The 16,448-nt window shown below is 40.1% G+C and overlaps 3 protein-coding genes and 1 long non-coding RNA gene across 7 annotated transcripts in view; 2 read left to right on the top strand and 2 right to left on the bottom strand.

Moving 5' to 3' along the window:
* Positions 1-32: 32 nt before the first annotated feature.
* Positions 33-4,947, bottom strand: LOC105200544 (kinesin-like protein costa). Its single transcript, XM_026134381.2, has 2 exons — positions 4,096-4,947; positions 33-3,951 (listed from the first exon to the last, which is right to left on the bottom strand). The coding sequence occupies exon 2, from the start codon at positions 3,907-3,909 to the stop codon at positions 1,348-1,350; it is 2,562 nt and encodes an 853-aa protein (XP_025990166.1). The 5' UTR covers positions 3,910-3,951; positions 4,096-4,947; the 3' UTR covers positions 33-1,347.
* A 214-nt stretch (positions 4,948-5,161) lies between these two features.
* LOC105200545 (WD repeat-containing protein 35) lies at positions 5,162-10,444 on the top strand. 2 transcript variants are annotated; one of them, XM_011168167.3, is made up of 2 exons: positions 5,162-5,479; positions 5,729-10,444. In XM_011168167.3, the coding sequence occupies exon 2, from the start codon at positions 5,782-5,784 to the stop codon at positions 9,328-9,330; it is 3,549 nt and encodes a 1,182-aa protein (XP_011166469.1). In that variant the 5' UTR covers positions 5,162-5,479; positions 5,729-5,781; the 3' UTR covers positions 9,331-10,444. The 2 variants fall into 2 exon arrangements, with proteins under 2 accessions (XP_011166469.1, XP_011166470.1); XM_011168168.3 differs by lacking the exon at positions 5,162-5,479 and adding an exon at positions 5,486-5,646.
* Positions 10,445-11,081: 637 nt separating this feature from the next.
* Positions 11,082-12,693, bottom strand: LOC105200546. The gene is made up of 4 exons (XR_850977.3): positions 12,123-12,693; positions 11,803-11,944; positions 11,484-11,631; positions 11,082-11,333 (listed from the first exon to the last, which is right to left on the bottom strand). It is a non-coding gene; the product is annotated as an uncharacterized LOC105200546 (long non-coding RNA).
* The window catches only part of LOC105200548 (glypican-6), a 136,500-nt gene continuing 132,744 nt past the window's right edge, over positions 12,693-16,448 (top strand). The window contains exon 1 of one of the 3 annotated variants that reach the window (XM_026134382.2): positions 12,693-13,266. Coding sequence is in view for 1 of the 3 variants with exons in the window: in XM_011168169.3 (XP_011166471.1) it covers positions 14,744-14,912 (169 nt within the window). In the remaining 2 variants the exon portion in view is untranslated. Of the gene's footprint in view, positions 13,267-14,349; positions 14,913-16,448 lie in introns of those variants that run through there. The other 2 variants (XM_011168169.3, XM_039450900.1) reach the window with 2 other exon arrangements.

Genomic DNA, 16,448 nt, shown 5'->3' with positions numbered 1-16,448 from the left:
TGGGAATCAGTTGGTAGAAAGCTAGAAAGGAGTTACATAATATTTGATTTATTTACAAAATTACAATAAATTATATGTTTGAAGTGAATTGATTCAATTATAATTGAGCCAGAGTCATGGTAATCGTCGAATTATATTAAATAATCAAAACTATTCTACGCCTGACAAACATTAACTCTCGCTCAGCCGAAAAAATATAGACAAAACATTTTCCGAAATAGAAAATTACAATTATAGATTTTTATTATTTTTTTGTATATACATGTTATATCAATATATAAATTTCAAAACGTAATGTGATAAAATATAAAAGTAATTCCAAATATATAAGATAAGAGAAAAATTTGTCATGTATTTTTGCATGTCTACTAGCAACAAAATTTCGGTAGCGCAAGAGTTAATAACATGGAGATCAAACGTTCCTTTCCAATATACGAATAATATTAAATAGCTAAGAGTAAACATGTAATCGCTGAGCGACATATTATGCACATTATTATCAACGTGTCTAGGAAATACAACGATTGAGCAGCCCATTGTGTTGCACAAATCCTAATATATCCTATTCGGGCTAATAATTCTTAGTCGATACATTTTTAAATAGTTCAATTCCAACGATGTAATTTTTTGACTACATCCATCGTCATCTAAAGGCCGCTTGTCTGTAAAATTAATTTGAAAAAATATACACTGCTTAACGTACAACAATTGAGCGCCATTATTTTCACGAAGCTCGCAAGCTTCTAAGTTTTCTTGTCACGTAAACCAGAACGAAGCAATCGTATCGCATCTTATTATATCAATGTGACACTTAGTGTCAATTGCTGAAACAATAACATGTTACAAATGGCATGCAAATATGTTTTCGCGCGCGAACAAGAATTCTCGAAGATATTACATCTAGATATTTAAATTATATGACACTGGAACTACGCCCTGTAATAAATACAACAATATAGAAATTGCATGCAATAAAATTCATATCCAAGAATCTCTTAATAAGTATAATTATCGTCAAATTCATTTTCAAGTTACCTGATAAACATATACTCTAAAAATAGATCTTTAAAATACCAATATATACATATTCTATAAAAATACAGAAGAGGTAATTGCTTCACGCAGAAACTATTATCACATTACGATCTATAAAGGATCTAGAAGAGACTATACTGTGTTAAAAAAGAGAAACTTAATTTTATACAGTCTATCGTGAATACCTGCGACGAGATACTATGCAGAAACATGACATATAAAACGAGTGTAAATAAAAGATTATTTATAAGAGACTCGAATCGTCTTTAAATGTATAATAAAAAATAAATGTGGTATACTCATTAACAAACTTCACTTTTTCCTCTTGTCGCAATCAGTCGTCTTTTGAATTATCAGTTTATTTCGCTGCCTTGTTACTTTGGTCGTCGATCTAGTACTCGGTGTGATCTGTTTCAATTCCTGTTGCAAAATTCTGCACGGAGGACTAGCTTCACGCGGTGGCGTTGTACCTTTGAGAAGAGCCTCGACGTCCGCGAGACGTTTCTTCAACGCTCTGTTCTCCTTTTTGAACCTCGCGAGTTCGGAATCCTTATCCAATCGTTCGTAACCGGAGCTGCTTGTCTCCTCTGCAAAGTGCCTGAACACGTGATGCAGCTTATCCTCGTACTGCCTCTGCATCACGATCATTCGTTTCTCCGCTTCCACAAGTCGCCAATCCTGAGTCGCGATGTGAGCCTCGAGCTCGGTTATCTGAACCTCCAGATTCTTCGAGCTCTCTTTCAAATCGATCACCTTGCGGAAATATTTCATAAATAATGTAATTATTTCACCATGAGAAAGTTTCTTCAAGCGCTCCGTCAGCGTTCTCTCGCCTTTTTCGCGCTGGGACTGATTCTCATCGAAGTCCTTTCGGCCGCAAATCATCTCGTTCTTGTGCTCGATCATCGCGTCGATAGCCTCGATAGTCTCACCGCATTCTAGCAGTTTACGTTCCTCAACTGTCGTCAGAGTTCTCTCCTTTTGAAACTTCTCATCTAAATCGCATTTCTCGTCTACCAAGCAGTCTCGAGTGCGCCTCAAATTTCTAATCTCATGTCGTAACGCTTCCTTCTCGTCCATATCCGCCGTTCTCTCTAGGTCCATAGATTTCTCTTTCAGAACATGGTCCAGATGAGATATCCTTGCATTGACATCTAACAAATTCTTCATCTTGTCTGAGCAATCGGTTTTCGATTTCATATTGTGTCTCTCATCTTCACTTTCCGATTGCATTTCCTTTAACTTGGACGCAGTTAAATTGTATTTCTCCTCAAGTTCACGAATCTTCTGTTGATCTTTAGCCAGCTCGTCTTCCAATTGTGTCTTACGTTCTTCTTCTCTCTTTAATTGCCGCTTTAATTTGTCCATTTGCTTCTTCGACGTATTTAACGAGGCTTCCAATTCCAAGACTTTCTTCGCGGAATCACCCGCTATTTGCTTTATCATATCTATATCCATCATTCGCTTCTCATAATGCATCGCTATATTTTTCATTAATTCGATTTCTTTCTTGTGAGTCTTTTCCTTGTCAGAATCCTTGTACATAGATGCATTTTCCGCTTGCGCTAATTGTGTCCTCGTATTGTAATACTCCTCTTCCAGTTTACTACGTTTACGTTGAAATTTCTGCTTCGCACTGGATCGTGCGTCGGAATTCTTTATCATATCTGCTATAAAACGCTGCTTAATCTTAATTGTCGTCTGCAATTCTTCGATACGTTTATGTGCTCCATCCAAATTTGATTGAATTTTCTTCACCTGCGATTGTTTCGCCTCATTATTTGCCGTTAAAGCTTTCAATTCCTTAATAGGTTCGGATATTTCTGTGTTCTTGAGAGCATCGAGCAAGAGATCAGGCGAATTGTCATTTTGTATCGTGACGAAATTGTCGTTAACAATATTATCATTAATATTTATTTCCAACTCGCGATTATTCAACGCATATGGATTGATATATTCCGAGATGTGGTTCTCCAGGTTTTGATTTTGGCAAGGTTTCAGGCTATTAAAAGCTAATACTTCATTGCACATATCTGAACCAGGCAGCATCGAGTTTCTCCTGGAATTTGGATTCCTTATAGGTACCGGACGAGACACCGGTACATAATTATTATTTACAGATCTCTCCACCGGGGATATAATCTTAATATTCGTCTCTCTAAAATCATCTTTCGTAGAATCGACAATTCTATCAGTTTCTATCTTAAACTTGTTCATGCACTCGTCCAGCTTTTCCAGAAAATCAGGATTTTCCGAACTCACGTCGCTTTGGTCATCGTCTTCCTCCTCCTCGTCGTCGTCCTCCTCCTCGTCTTCGTCATCCACTTCGGATAATTCGCTCTCTGAACTGGAAGTGCAATTGAGTTTAAGTTTCATTTGATTGGCAGATTCGTCCGTTTTTTCGTCAGTCTCGGTCACTTCCTCGATTCGTTCCAATGATCGTCTGGCATTCTCTGCGTATCCCTGCAAACTGGTGCTCTCGTCGCTGGCTATACATTCTTCGTACTCTTGCTTCATGCATAGCCACTGTTCAATTTGATCCTGATCAGTGTGCGGCAGCACGTTGCTCGTCATGAGCTGTGTAAACAGACCTTCCGCATTGGAGACCAACTTGGACCACTGAGACGCTGCAAACTCCAATCTGAATAGATCTGCGCTAGAACTACGATCGCCAGACGTAGCAGGCGTCATCATGTCATGAGCTTCCTCGCCAGCTTGCTCGGTCTCCTCTTCGGTCAGCTGATGACGCTCGTGATCGTGATCTTGGTAAGACGGCATCGTATCAACATACGGAATGCAGCATTGATGATCTAGTATTGATTGATGAATCCATGGGCTATAATGCATCATTTTACAAGTCTCATGCGATTTCATCTAACGAAACGCTCGTTCGCTCAAATACGAGCCAATCTGCACCTGCAAAATGTCATTTCCGTCCTGTCATCCGTTTTATTGATTAGGTGTAACCACTACGGCGTATGAAAGCTATTTTACGTTAATCTCAGTCACTCGAGAGAAATATTAGATTACATAAAATTACAATGCTTAGAAAGTACTCACGAGTGAGATTCCTAACCTATCGGGATTTCCCATGTCTCAGAACCATGCTCCAGAATTCTTTGTCTCGCAGAAGAGTAACAACACATATTACGTTCTATGTGCCTCGTGAATAAAAGTTTCGTGAATAAAAGTCACAATTTAACGATCGTGCGTGAGATCCAGTCATGACGGACGAATTCTTTTTCGATTGAATCGACAGAAATCGCTGTCAGTTAATGTTGACGAGCAATATTACGCAGCACCGAGAATATACGAAGCTGCATTGCTGCATATACCAATATACGCACTACGCAGAAAGAGCCGCGAGTAGTCTGTCTACGATTTAACTGACACAATTTTTCGATGCCATCACGCCATCTCCACAATGTGGACATACACTACGATGTCAATGCACAGGTTAGACTTCGGAAAGCTACTCGCCCGCGACTGTTGGCACACCTGACAAAGCGAGCGCCGAGTGAGCGCGCGTACACAAAATCAAATATTAAATAATTCCTAATCTAACCGTTCATGCACAATTGATTGATTCGTCTCACCATTGTCGCACCATACTGATGACAATTTGCAATGGAAATGAGGTGCGAATTGTAGAGGCAAATAAACAGATACGTGTCGTGTACAAATTGACTCACCATTCGCCGCTGGTCGCTCCATCCAGCTCCGTTTCGGCCGCAGTTGTCGAACATTCGAGATCCAAGATCCTCTTCACGATGATTCATATTGATTCACACTTGGCACAAACGCGCGACCCTTCGTTTTCGGCATTTCCGGTCCCCACGTTCGTCGAAAACTCGGGATACGAGAATCGAGGCAACGAAGAAGATGCGAAACATGAATGAACGCGACACGACTTCGCACCATGCATCATATTCGACACGACGGATGCTGACACGAACGCCCGACACTTCACTTCACTTTCAACACTCTACGCCACTCTCGAAACACTCATTCGCGTCAAAAACTCGTACGGGACGACGAAGATGCGAGTTGAAATGCGCCGCGACTACGCACCGTTCCGCCTGCCGCCTAACCTTCAGACTGACTGCCCGCTAGCGGCGGCAGCCGGCACTGCGTAGCAGCGTGACGCCGCGCATGCGCAGCTATAATACGCAGTACCGGCTAATCGTCGATCAAGCAGGACAGTGCGTAATCGTAACGCATCGTAGCGTATGTCAACTTGCATTTTCGTCGTCTTGTGTTGTACGAGTTTTTGATGCGAGCGAGTGTTTTAAGATTGAGTTATACCGAAAGTGAAGTGTCCCTGTGCCAACAGTTGTGCGATGTGCTTTCGCGAAGATCTAACCTGCACATTGGCATCGTAGTGTATGTCCACGTTGTAGAGATGGCGGCTTACGTTGTTATGAGCGTCGTTCTCGTTGCTAGGGTAAACTTGACAAATATTTATTATCAAAAATATGACAGCTTTGACAGCTCGCTTCGAATATTAGTTTCCCTCGATAAAATACAGTACTCGTTTTCTTGCAGCCACGTCACGTGGAACTGTGTGAAATTATTACTCTGTGAAAATGTGTCTTTTGATAACTTTTGCCTGTAAATCACTCTTGTTTGGTTAGAAGCTATTGTCCTGTTAAATTCATTGCAGTTTATTATAAATCAAATACTTTGATTTCAGAGCTTTAAGACAATTCTGTAAAAGATCCCTGGAGTGACTGACACAAACCAGAAATGTTTGTTTATCTGAGCAAGAAGATTTCCATACCAAACAACTTTCGGTTAAACTGCATAGCATGGAATCAGAAGGATGGCTACATTGCAGTTGGAGGAGAAGACGGTCTCCTGAAAGTATTACGAGTGGATTCCAACGTCAATGGATCACATAGTGGTGGGAAATCTCGGAGCTTGGCCGCAGCGAGCAATCTGACCATGAATCAGCCTCTGGAGGGCCACAATGGACACGTTCAAGTGGTGACATGGAATGAGGAGCATCAGAAGTTGACCTCGAGCGATCAGAACGGCGTCATTATCGTTTGGATGCTGTATAAGGGCTCATGGTATGAGGAGATGATAAACAATCGCAACAAATCTGTGGTAAAAGGTATGGCATGGAGCTGTGATGGTCAAAAAATATGCATAGTTTACGAAGATGGAGCCGTGATTGTTGGCTCTGTCGATGGCAATAGAATCTGGGGTAAAGAATTGAAAAATGTGTCTCTGTCTGCTGTGCAGTGGTCCCCAGATGGAAAGCTGCTTCTGTTTGGTTTGAAAAATGGAGAGCTCCATCTCTACAACAATCAAGGAGTATTTCTGACGAAATTAAACATACCTTCGAACACCTCTCTGTATCAAACCATAGTGGCATTGCAGTGGTATGATGGAAGAAATGGCTACGTTGCCATGGACTGTCCTACTCTGGCTATTTGTTATCGCAATGGTAGAATAGTATTGATGCGAGATACTAGCGATGACAATCCAATTATGTTAGAGACTGGAATGACTGCCTCGTGGTGCAATTGGAACAGCTGTGGCTCTCTCTTGGCGATAACCGGAATGATGCCAATGCTCAATAACGGGGAAACGAAAGATATGAACGTTATACAATTTTATACACCATTTGGCGAGCACATGAGGACCTTGAAGATACCAGGACGAGAAGTAACGTGTTGCACCTGGGAGCAAGGTTCCCTCCGCGTTGCCTTATCCGTTGACTCTCATATATACTTTGCAAACATCCGTCTGGATTATAAATGGACATACTTCAGCAACACAGTCGTTTTTACGAACGAGAAGATTGGTAAGGACGGCACCTGTGTAACGTTCTGGAACACGAGCAGTAACACCTGTTGTACAAAGTACGTAAGATCCCTGATATCGATGGCTTCGCACGGGGAGCACTGCGTGCTCTCCGTGAGAAACGACCCCGCTCAAGGTACCGAGCAATTCGCCCTTCTCGTTTGCAATACCATTGCCACGCCGATAGACTCTAAATTCTTAGATCTGGAGCCGTTGTATCTTACTATGACTACCAACATGGTCGTGGCTGCATCTAAGAACAATTTTCTAATATGGAACTTTCGATCGCCTCGCAACTCGACGCTGCATCCGAGCAAGATGCGCAAGTACAAGATCTATCACGTGGACGAAACGCCGACCGGCGTGACCGAGGTCATCCAGGATTTGGACAAGGATGGCTCGTTCGAGACTCCTATCAGCATGAAGGCGACCATGGATCCTATTTGCTGCGTCTATGCCACCGAGAAAGTTCTCTTGGTCGGCCGGGACTCGGGGATGATTCAACGATACTCTCTACCGCAGATAACGCTCGTACATCGATACAATACTGCATGCAAACTGCACAGAATTGCCATTAATTGCGATTCTACGCGCGTTTCCATTTTAGATGCTAACGGTATACTCACTATGTTGGATCTAGATCCTCAGAAGACACCCAATTCGCGAGACGGGGACACGGGCGAGGATATATCCAAGTTTGAGAGGAAGGACGTATGGGCCATGTGCTGGGCGCGAGATAATCCCTCACTCCTAGCGATCATGGAGAAAACCAGGATGTATGTTTTAAGAGGATTAGATCCTGAAGAACCTATATCTTGCTCCGGATATATTTGTTCGTTTCAAGACCTGGAGATACGTTGCGTTCTATTGGATGATCTCATGCTGAAAGCCGATGAAACGCGAAAGGACTTGATCGTGGATTTGGAAGTGAAATCTCTAAGAGACACGAGAGAGCTGCTGGCCAAAGTGGGTCTGAAGGAGGCTAACAATTTTATCCAGGATAATCCACACCCGCGTCTTTGGCGTTTACTAGCCGAGTCAGCGTTGACGAAACTAGACTTAGAAACGGCAGAGAACGCCATGGTGCGCTGCACGGATTACCTGGGTATACAGTTTATCAAGCGACTACAGAATGTGCACAACGATCAGTTGAAGAAAGCAGAGGTTGCAGCGTTTCTCGGTAACTTCGACGATGCCGAAAAGTTGTACTTGGACATGGACAGAAGAGACTTGGCAGTCGCGCTGCGCCAAAAGCTAGGGGATTACTTTCGGGTCATACAGCTTATGAAGATGGGCATCGGTGGTTCGGACAAGCAGATGGAGCACGCGTACAACAAAATTGGCGATCACTTCGCCGAAAGACAAAATTGGGAGAGCGCAAAAGAGTATTACGAGAAGGGCAGAAATTTGGAGAAACTCATCCAGTGCTATTACAAACTCGAAGATTTCGTTCAGTTAGCAACAACCGTAGATCAGCTACCAGACAAGAGTTCCAGCTTGAAGACCGTGGCAAGAATGCTGGCTTCGGTGGGAATGTGCTCGCAGGCAGTGGCAGCTTACATTAAATACGGAGATGTAAAGCTGGCCGTGGATACATGCGTACGTCTGAATCACTGGGACCAAGCCGTCGAACTAGCAAAGACTTACAAGATGGCACAGATTGGCGAGCTACTGAATAAATATGCTAATCATTTGTTATCAAATGGTAAGCGTCTACAGGCGATCGAATTATACAAAAAGGCAAACTACAACCTGGAAGCGGCTAAATTACTGCTTCATCTGGCTGAGGAGCAAGCCAGATCAAAGTCACATCCTTTGCGCGTGAAGAAAATATACGTTCTCGCAGCGTTGCTGATCGAGGATCACATCAACAGCGTTCCAGCGATAAAAGGCGGTCGCAGCAACGTCGTCATGGGTCTTTCTGAAAGCAACGAGGACACTAAGATTATTGAAAATGCTTGGCGAGGCGCCGAAGCGTATCACTTCCTTTTGCTCGCGCATAGACAGCTATACGACGGCAATTTCGATGCCGCGATGAAAACCGCCCTCCGATTGAGAGACTACGAAGACATACTGGAAGTAGAAGACATCTTCTGTTTATTGGCGCTATCGAGCGCCGTTAATCATGCGTTCGCCACTTGTTCAAAAGCCTTCATAAAATTAGAAGGGCTCGAAACGATCTCGGAGACGAAGAAAGAGGAATACGAAGAACTGGCGGTGGACATCTTTGCGAAGCACATTCCGAAAGACTCCCGCAACAACAAGACGGAATGCGTCAACTGCGAGACCCTGGTACCTGACTGGTGCACCACGTGCCCAAATTGCTCGACTAGATTTCCAGGTTGCATCGTCTCGGGTAAACCACTGATGGACCTCACTATTGCGTGGATCTGCACAGTTTGCAGACATCACGTCGCAACGGAACGCGACGTTGTTAACATAAACGCCTGTCCTTTATGTCACAGCACCATCACGTATATGTAGGCTAAATCGAATTTAGCAATCTGTTGCATTTTTATTTGTTAAAATTTTGATAAATAACTAACGAGCTTTCATATTTTAATAATTGTGCAATGAGAAAATATTGTCATTCCATTTTATTTTACTATTTTGAGAAATGCAAAGTCGACTTTAAAACTGTTACATTTATTGATTTCAGTGTACGAATCAAGTGTGAATTAATTATGAAAGATAATTTAAAATGTAAATTCTAATAATAGACGAAGTGCCGTTATATATTCGTGCCTTGATGCATACTAAATAATTAATATTGGAATGTTAACAAGAATTATCGAACTGATCAATTTTTAAAAGCGTGCAAATTTTTCCTTTGTGTGCGCTGATATTTTTTACAGCCTCATGTGTAAATAGGATTTTTATCTTTTCACGATCAGTATTTAATTTATTTTCATACGTTCTACTTTTCAGCATGATATCGATGATATCGTATTTGTATTGAGTGCCAGATGGTATCAATATTAATTGGCAATAGGTTGTTATTGAAATGAAAGAACATATAGATAGAGAGCTCGATATATCGTTAAAGCGAATATTTCCAGACCGAAAGACAAAATGTAATCTAACGAGAATCTAATTTCGGCAGTTTGCCATTGCATGTGCATTACCGACATTGTGGCTACGCGCATCTGCTATTCCGTCCAGAATGTAACGAGTCTTTAACGAGTGAGACCTCGTTAGTTTCGTCGTGCCTTCAAAGTTTATGCAAGTGCTAATAGTTCACGTAGTTTGGATATCGCAATTAGGCAGTTAACGGTTTTTATTTTAAGTCTGATAATTGATCTCTCGTTATCGGGGAATCTTATCATTCCCGTATGATGTTATCTCTTTTTGTTAATATACAGTAATATGATCACTTATTAATTATAAATTTATATAAAGATTAATTATTAAGTATATTTATATAAAGTTTAAAAAAGATGTAATTATTATAACGCAGATATTTGATATCGAAGTAAAAACTTATTGATTTCCGATTTCTTGCAAAATGTGTTGTAGAAATATAACTAATTTATGATTATTTATGTAACTTGATATAATCTAGTTTGATAAAAATATAATTTTATATGACAATCCCTTACGAGATGAATAATTTTTTATCTTTTAATCATGTCTTATTTAAACCGTCAACTACTACTTACTAAAAAAATTAATTTATTACTCACAGACTCGATGCGCAACAGTGGAGTTATATTTGCCACGTAACTATGTTGATTCTGTAACATAAATATAGAAGTCATATTAAAACAGTGCTGGAACAAATCAACATTTCAAAAGACAAAATTCTTATGAGTTGAATTTTTTATTCTTCATTAGAATTAAATATTTATTGACTTAATCATACATTGTCCGAAAAAAGAACAAACAAACAAGAATAAACTTTCATAAAATTTCAAATTGCTTCTATTTCTAATTATTTTTTAACAGAGATCGGTAAAATCACTGATATGATTTATGTAAAATAAAAAATATAAACTAGATTCTAGAAACTTATTTAACATTTAAAATAAGAAAGAGGTCATAAGAAGTTATTTATAATAATATATATTTAAATATTTTATTTGATTTTAAATATATATTTAAAATTTTAATGTTATTTTAAATATGACCCAGTTTTTAAGTAATAAAACAAACAAATGTGTCAAAAATAAATATGGAAAAGATTCATTTTTTTATAAATACACAAAATAATTATATTTATTATACTTTATTTTATAATCTTGTACGTTCTGTTTTATTATTTAAAAATAGAGTCGTATTTAAAATAATATTATTAAAAACATATATTAAAAAGAAAATAAAATAGTTGTTCAAGAGATATTTTAATAACTTATAATCTATTTTCTTGAACTTGCCGTAAAGTTGCTCCACTGGTGCCCAATGCCTCTTCTAAGTCTTTCTTCCTCTTCTCAAGCTGTTCGGCTTGTCAATTCCATCGATGTAATATCTGCCCCATAGCTACATTGATTCTGTAATATAAATACAGAAGTAAAGAATTAAAACAGTGCTCGAATGAATCAACATTTTAAAAGGCAATTCTTATAAGTTGAATTTTTTTGTATTCACAAAAACGTGGGTGGTAGTTGTCTCTAGTCCGCTGACTGCACACTCAAACTCACCAATTCCCCGAAGATGACGTTTAAAGTACCCTGACCTCTCTTAGGCTTCGTCGTCGGTTCGCGCTCTCCCATCACAAACTCACAGGCCACACTCGCGAAAACGCGATCAAACCAATCATCATGATACGATAATTGTGATTAAATATTCCTGAAATGATATACATGTAATCAATGTAACACGGCATTCTTTGGACGAGAAGCTCGAACATTGACAACTTCGTACCGATTCCTCGGCACGTCGTCGCCCTCGTTCACGAATCACGTGAATGATGAGAGTCATCTTTACGGATACAGATGCTTTAATTTTGATTTGACTCACCGATGCCCCGAAGATGATCTTGAAGATGCCTTTGATATTTCCCAGGTTTCTCCTTCGTCTCGCGTTTTCCCGTCGCACATTCGTAGGCAAAAACGCGATCAAACCAATCTGCAATAGGCCCCGTTCATTCAATACAGGGTGCCTGAGAACAGCAAAAATGAAGAATGCGATCAAATTAATCGTTATGATACGACAATCGCGGTAAACAATCCCAAAATGATGTAACGGCCAATATTTCACACGGCACTCCTTCGAGAAACGTCGCTAACTTCATACCGACGCTACGACACGTCATTGGCGAACAACACATTTAAACTCACCGATGCCCTGAAGATGATCTTGTTCTGCCAGTGAATCAGATGCATCTCGGGCTTTGTTGTCGTCTCGCACCTCCTCGTCGCGTGCATAAGCAGGGAAGACTCGCGAAAACGCAATCGAACTCACTGTTATAATACGACGCTCGCGATTGAATGCCGAAACGAAATGACCGATGCGTTATGACGCTCCTTCGACGATAGATTTGAATATCGACAACTTCATACCGACGCCGTGCGCGGGTACTGACGGGTACTTTCACGAATTGTGCGAAATTGGCGAGAGTCAATCGTCGCCGCGCCGGCTACGCAACTGCCGGCGGCCGAGTCACCTCTACGGCCGTCGCTTGTGTTTATCCTACGGCTCGCTCACTCAGCGCGAGCTGTGCGTTGTAAGTACGCATTTTCGTGTGCGGGAGGAAGGATAAAGTCTAATCGTTATTGAAGTGAATCAGTATCCCTAATAATGGACGTGATTGATCCTCGTCCTTCGCGCGATTCGCCAACGACACGACGTACGTGCCGTAGCGTCGGTATGAAGTTAGCGACGTTTCTCGAAGAAGTGCCGTGTGAAATGTTGGCCGTTACATCGTTTCGGAATTGTTTACTGCTATTGTTGTATCACGACGATTGATTTGATCGCGTTCTCGATTTTTACTGGCCTCAGGCACCTTGTACTGAATGAACGGGGCCCACAGCAGATTAGTTTAATCGCGTTTTCGCGAGTGTTGCCTGCGAGTGTGCGACGGGGAAACGCGAGAGGATGGCGAAGCCTGGGAAACATCAAGGGATCTTCAACGTCATCTTCGGGACATCGATGAGTCGAGATTAAATCCGTAAGAATAAACGTGATTGACTCTCGTCATTCATGCGATGTGCAAACGACGGCGACGACGTAGCGAGGCCGTCGAGGCGTCGGTACGAAGTTGTCGATGGTCGAGTTTTTCGTTGAAGGAGTGCCGTGTGATACATTGTATATATCATTTCAAGAGTGTTTAATCGCGATTGTATCACAACGACTGATTTGATCGCGTCTTCGCGAGTGTGACTTGCGAGTGTGCGACGAAGAAGCGTGAGACGACGACGAAATCTAGGAGGCATCATCAGGTTCGTTTGCAGGACATCTCCGAGGTTATCTTCGATGACATCTGTGAGTACCTTGAATCTTTTTATTAATTTAGGCGATGAAAGTGATGGATTGATAGTCAGACAGCACGCAATACTTATACGAGATTTATAAAATGTTTATGATATATAATTATTTGAATATTTTATGAATATTTATCAAAATATTTTATACAAATTTTTCTGATTTTAAATTGAGCAGATTATAAAGATTGAATGTAAATATCAAATAAAAATAATTATAAAATATGTACAAAATAGGTAATTTGCATTTTAATAACGTTTTAAATATTTTATGATTTTGTCTTTCTTATATTTTAATTTATTTATAAAATATCTGAAAATTATTTATGTAATATTTAAAATAATAAATATTTATGAATAATTATCATAAATATTGTGCAGTACTGTCTGGGTAAAAAAAAAGTGGAAACTCGCAAGACTGCATGATAAAGAGGCATAATGTGTGAATATTTTATTATTGATTTGTTATTTCCATGTTATGTTACATGTCGCGACAATTATATACATATACAAAATTCTTCCGTTAAATAGATTTAGCATAAGAAAAGCAACAGGTATAGCATTGTAACGCCACCTTACACGTAAAATCTTCGACGTTAATCGCAATATAAATTTTATATGATTTAAAATAAAGTTTTAGCTTGACAATACGTATAAGAAAACGATAAAATGATACGTAAAATGACAGTTAATAATAATTTTTAACAGTCTAATTTTTCCAAAAATGTTTTCTCGAGCATCGCATTTTCCTTTCGCGAAAGAAAATTAAGAAAAGCGAGGCACGTTTGAACTATGAACATCCTTTTCTCTTTTATAACTAAATTACTCAACAATATTATTTATTTTATACTTTTTCAAAAACTTATTTAGAAGGTAATGTGTTATTTGACCTTGCAGGCAGTCGATAACCGTGCGACGTTATCGACGCGCCGGTAACGTCGCACGGTTATCGACTGTCCGATTCACACCGTTAGGTTGGCACCACGGGGTGCTCTTCTCGCTGGTTGGCCGTTTTAAACCTGCAGTTACCGTGTAGCGCAAGCGCGCCGTTCGTCAGCGTGCCTCGGCACATACTTCGCCTCACGCCGCAGTCAGTGCCAGTCAGTGCGTCTCGCGCCGACGGAGCGGTCGGTGTATCGTTGGCGTCCGTGTTCACGTCCGATTCCGGTGTTGCGAAGAGTAATCCACCGGTTCGCCGTCAGCAACGCGACCGTTACGAGGTTTAGAGGAAACGCGCGCGTTCGCGAGTGCACGAACCGCGTCGTTTAGCGTCAGTGTCGTCACGTTCTCCGTCCTGTCGCCGGCAACGGCAACAGCACGCCGGCGTTCATACCGCGGAATAACAGTGCCGAGATCGTCGTAGTCGTGTGTGTTCCGTGTCCCTTTCTCTCCGTCTCGATCCGCTTTGCTCGCGTCTCGTTTCCGCGCGCGGAAGGAGCGGAAGGACAACGACGAGCGACGTCGCCGTCGCGAGAGTAATGACGAGTACCATGACGACTCTGTGGATTGTCGCCGTCGCGACGATCGTCGTTGCGACGACGACGACGACGACCGTGAACGCCGCCGGGCTCAAGTGCGACAGTGTCAGGCCGATCTTCGAGGCGCAGGGGTTCCCGCTCAGCGACATCCCGAAGGAGGCGATTTCATGTAAGTGGATCATCTCCGATCAAGTATAAACGTGCGCGCTTCGTTTCACGCGAAATCGCATCGATCGCGCGATCGTGCTCGTGTCTTAATTGCATCGCGTCAAGCGCGGTCGCGTTTTCTCCATATTACAGCAAGTAGCAATCAAATAGTTGAACAAAATAGAGGGCGTAACTTTCGATAGAGAAAACTGGAGCGCGTTCGATCCTGATCGTCTGCGCAACTGCATTATTTAATTCTCATGCGGAATGCAACTGAGAGGCTCTCGTTTATGACTGTTTCTACCATGTTGATTAATCTCGGTTTATCTTTTTCTAAATCAGGAAATTGGGAAAAAAATCATTTTTAATTATTGACAATGACTTTGAGAGTTATAGCTGTACTATTAAAAATATCATGAAATTTAATGTATTTTTTTTAGTTAAGATCTATAACTCAAAGCAAGTGCAATGAAATTTAGTGCACTTTTGGCAACATTAAATTTACATTAAATATTTTTAATGTACCTGCTTGAAATTTGCTTACATTACATTAAATTTTGATTTTTAACAGTGTAGATCTTAGTGCTAAAATAAAATTTTTTGTGTGACTGTATACACAACTGCTACACTGAGAGAACATTTTTTTTTTTTAATGAAAACAAAATTACATTTTCTTAAAACCATATTATCGTATAAGCATTTGTTTGTTTTGTTTAAGTAAAACTGCTTACTTTTTAAATAAATAGACACATACCTTAAATATATAATTTTGTATTTTTACAGTTTTTACAATTAAATAATGATTTTAACAACAAGCTAATAATATTATTTAATTTAATCAAATTGTTTTCTTAGATTAAAAATTCTAATTATCTTAAATATTATGAAAAAATAGTCTAATGGTAAATATTTTCTAGAACTACAAGAAAAAAAATACTTAAATGAAAATTTTATTTGTCTAAATATTTTAATTAAAAAATTTTTGAAACTTGAAACTGCAAATAAATAAGCTATCGAATAAATAATTTTATTATTGTAAGATATTTTTTTCCCTCAGTGTAATTCTTTCAAACTGTGTGTCGTTCTTTCAGTTTCGAACACAGCTCTTAAATTGAATCGTAACGAACAATTCAATCTAACTGATGCCAACAGGCATTATAAAAAAAACTAATTTACTTTAAATTTAATATATTTGTTACATTTAATGTTATTAAATCTATTGATTTAATACTTTGTAAATTTATCTGACCTACGTTGGTAGAAGTGAATTGGTTTTAGCGTACTGTCGAGGACGAGACGGGGCTCGTGAAACGACGGCGAGTTCTTGATATTCGCAGTTAATGAATTCACGTCAGTCTTAATTCACCCTTCGGAGACGAGATCGTATTTTACGTATTAAGCGCGCTTAACTTTTTGGACAGGTTATACGTAGACGTTCTTGCGAGTTTGATACGAGCTTGATTTATCGGTGCGGATCTATTATTGTTATTGGGCCACATTATCTCGTTATTTTGCAATCTCGTGATCGAATGATTAACGAGACGGATAGAGGGTGATC

This window comes from Solenopsis invicta, chromosome 6 (genome assembly GCF_016802725.1).
Source record: "Solenopsis invicta isolate M01_SB chromosome 6, UNIL_Sinv_3.0, whole genome shotgun sequence".
Taxonomy (NCBI): Eukaryota; Metazoa; Arthropoda; class Insecta; order Hymenoptera; family Formicidae; genus Solenopsis; species Solenopsis invicta.
The sequence above is the reverse complement of the archived record's forward strand: the minus strand, read 5'-3'. Positions and strand labels throughout refer to the sequence as shown.

Bases quoted from the DNA above. Each gene is read 5' to 3' on its own strand.
- LOC105200545 (XM_011168167.3), top strand. From the start codon at position 5,782: ATGTTTGTTTATCTGAGCAAGAAGATTTCCATACCAAACAACTTTCGG.
- LOC105200544 (XM_026134381.2), bottom strand. From the start codon at position 3,909: ATGAAATCGCATGAGACTTGTAAAATGATGCATTATAGCCCATGGATT.